At 37.0% G+C, this 2,365-nt stretch overlaps 1 protein-coding gene across 1 annotated transcript in view; it reads right to left on the bottom strand.

The window, feature by feature from the left end:
- The window catches only part of LOC104988809 (X-linked retinitis pigmentosa GTPase regulator-like), a gene marked incomplete at its 3' end in the record, with an annotated part of 5,102 nt that extends 3,423 nt beyond the window's left edge, over positions 1-1,679 (bottom strand). The window contains exons 1-2 of the mRNA XM_010840265.1: positions 1,524-1,679; positions 35-184 (exon numbers count right to left, since the gene is read on the bottom strand). Coding sequence (XP_010838567.1) covers positions 35-167 — 133 coding nt within the window. The remainder of the gene's footprint in view (positions 1-34; positions 185-1,523) is intronic.
- Between the last annotated feature and the right edge of the window lie 686 nt (positions 1,680-2,365).

The following is a 2,365-nucleotide window of genomic DNA, read 5'->3' as shown; positions in this document are numbered from 1 at the left end:
AGATAACATAAGAAATTCAACTGTTCTGTCTTACTTGTTACAAAAGCTGAATGGTAATATCCGCAAGAGATCCAGGAGATAGGTTTTCCAATGGTCACTTGATGTGGGACACATATATTAGTTATATTTTGTAAACCAATTTGCCCTTCGGAATTGTCACCCCACATGAATAGCTCGCCATCCTCTATAGTTAAAACATGAAGAGGAAAAAACATTTTAAGAGGTAGCAGGGATAGCAAGTTATTATATTCCCAACAGAACATTTATTTTTAATTTAGAAAAATGATGTATCTTGAAAGAAAAATACTAAAGACATTTATACCAGGGAACTACTTAACAGTACTATTTCTATTATGAAATGTTTCTATAATGATAAAGGATAGAGAATAACCTAAAGTGTATCACTTTAGTCACGCCCATATTTCTACCTCAATAGCAAAGACAGAATGTCCTTTCCTATAATAACCTTTCCTTATTCTAAAGTCTCTAAGCAGAAGATGGTTCCCTCCTTTCAAGCAGTCTACCTGTAACTGAATTGAATGCTGGCATGAGTCACACTGCGCATCTCCCAGACAAGGCCCAGGTCAGAAGGACTGGGACTACTTTGCTCTGAGAACACTGTGAGAATGACGCTTTAGAGGAAGAAAAAAATTAAATAAATTTATTTTGCTAACTTTTTTTTTTTACAGTTGAAAATACATAATCTAACTTCAGAGACTAGGAGATACATTAGTGTACCTAACATCTCAAAACCAGGCTAACTCCTGTGCTTTCTGATAAAGGCTGTGTTGTCAGGGGGAAAAAAACCCTAAGGGAAATATTCTAGAAAAGAATGAGCAAGAGTTATTTACTTGTCTCTTTTAATTAAAAGTTTTTCAATCTGAAGTGTTTCATGATAAAGCAAATAAAAGGAAATATGAAAATAAGAACCAAAAGGAGGAGGTCTAAACGCTAACGGTGTGGGCGAGAGAACTGAAGGGATGGACTGCAGACCCGACGCTGCTCTCCTGGCCAGAGCGGCAGTGCACCTCACACCCCTCTCTAGACTGGAACGAAGACGTACACTGGCAGCTTCCTCAGTGAGACGTGTGCATCTCGGCTCCAAATTTTAAAGAAAGTTCTCATATGGGCTTTTGATAGGCAGAGCAGAGCGATGCAATGACCATTACAGACTGTATTTTAGTAACATATATCCCACAGATTTCTGGGATATTTCTGACAACAACTTCACTAAAGCTGAAATATAACTTTTGGAACATGCAATGAAGGTACTATTTAAGAATATCTAAAGAAACAGATGGGTAGTACAGCTTAGAAGTTACTTAACAATTACCTTCTAAATGTACGTAAGCATAAAGTTGTAATATTCGTCATGATTTTCAGTTCTATTTTAAATGTCTTCTGAAAACACATGGTCAATGAAAGAAAATGAAAAAGGATTGCTGTCTTCAGTTCACCGATTCTGTATATCCTGGTCTGAAAAAAAGGACTATGTCCCAGTTTGAAATGGAAAAAAGTCTTACCAGTCAGTGCAGCTGAAGTGTTAGACCCAGCAGACAGTTGTTTAATCTTATGCTGGGATGTAAAGAAACTAATTAGATGGAAGGCACTTCTTTCATCAGTATCACCAAGTCCAAGCTGCCCTTCATTATTTCCTCCCGTGGCATATACTTGGCCTCCTCCTGCACATGGAAAAGAAAACATCAGTATACCACAGTCGTCACCTTTAGGAGACAGTCCAGTGTACACTAGATAGTCTCACTATTACTAGTGAAGAAAGCTGAAAGTTGGCATTATCCTGCAATTTGGTGAACAGCTTCCTTTTGGTGTCAAAAATACACTAAAACAAGCAAGGCTCTACATTTCTGTGAGATTTTATAAGTTATTCTAGGGTGTAAGTAGCAATCGAAATGCAGAACTATTAATTCAGAGCAAAAAAGAGGAAAATAATTTCCAAATTAGTTTATAATTCAAATCAAAACTTTTTAAAAGAGATGTGGTTCATTAATTTTAACTTCCATACCATTAAGGCTTAGATATAATGCAACAATAAAATGAGGCAAATACAAGAAGAATCAAATTAGAAATGTGGAAACTCTGTGCTGCAAAATTATTTTAATTTCTATATTTAATTTTCTGCCTTCCTAAACAGGAAGGCAGTCCAGCATTGTGTCTAGGCAAGAGGACACAGAACCAGACTTCCTGGGTGCAAATTCTGGCTTGCCACTTATCAGCTGTGTAACTTTGGGCAAGCTATCCTTAACGTCTCAGTGTCTCATTTTCCTCATCTGTAAAATAAGATAATAATAATGTCTACTTCACCGGAGAAGGCAATGGCACCCCACTCCAGTACTTTTGCCTAGAA

This window comes from Bison bison, unplaced genomic scaffold (genome assembly GCF_000754665.1).
Source record: "Bison bison bison isolate TAMUID 2011002044 unplaced genomic scaffold, Bison_UMD1.0 scf7180017846594, whole genome shotgun sequence".
Lineage (NCBI taxonomy): Eukaryota > Metazoa > Chordata > Mammalia > Artiodactyla > Bovidae > Bison > Bison bison.
The sequence above is the reverse complement of the archived record's forward strand: the minus strand, read 5'-3'. Positions and strand labels throughout refer to the sequence as shown.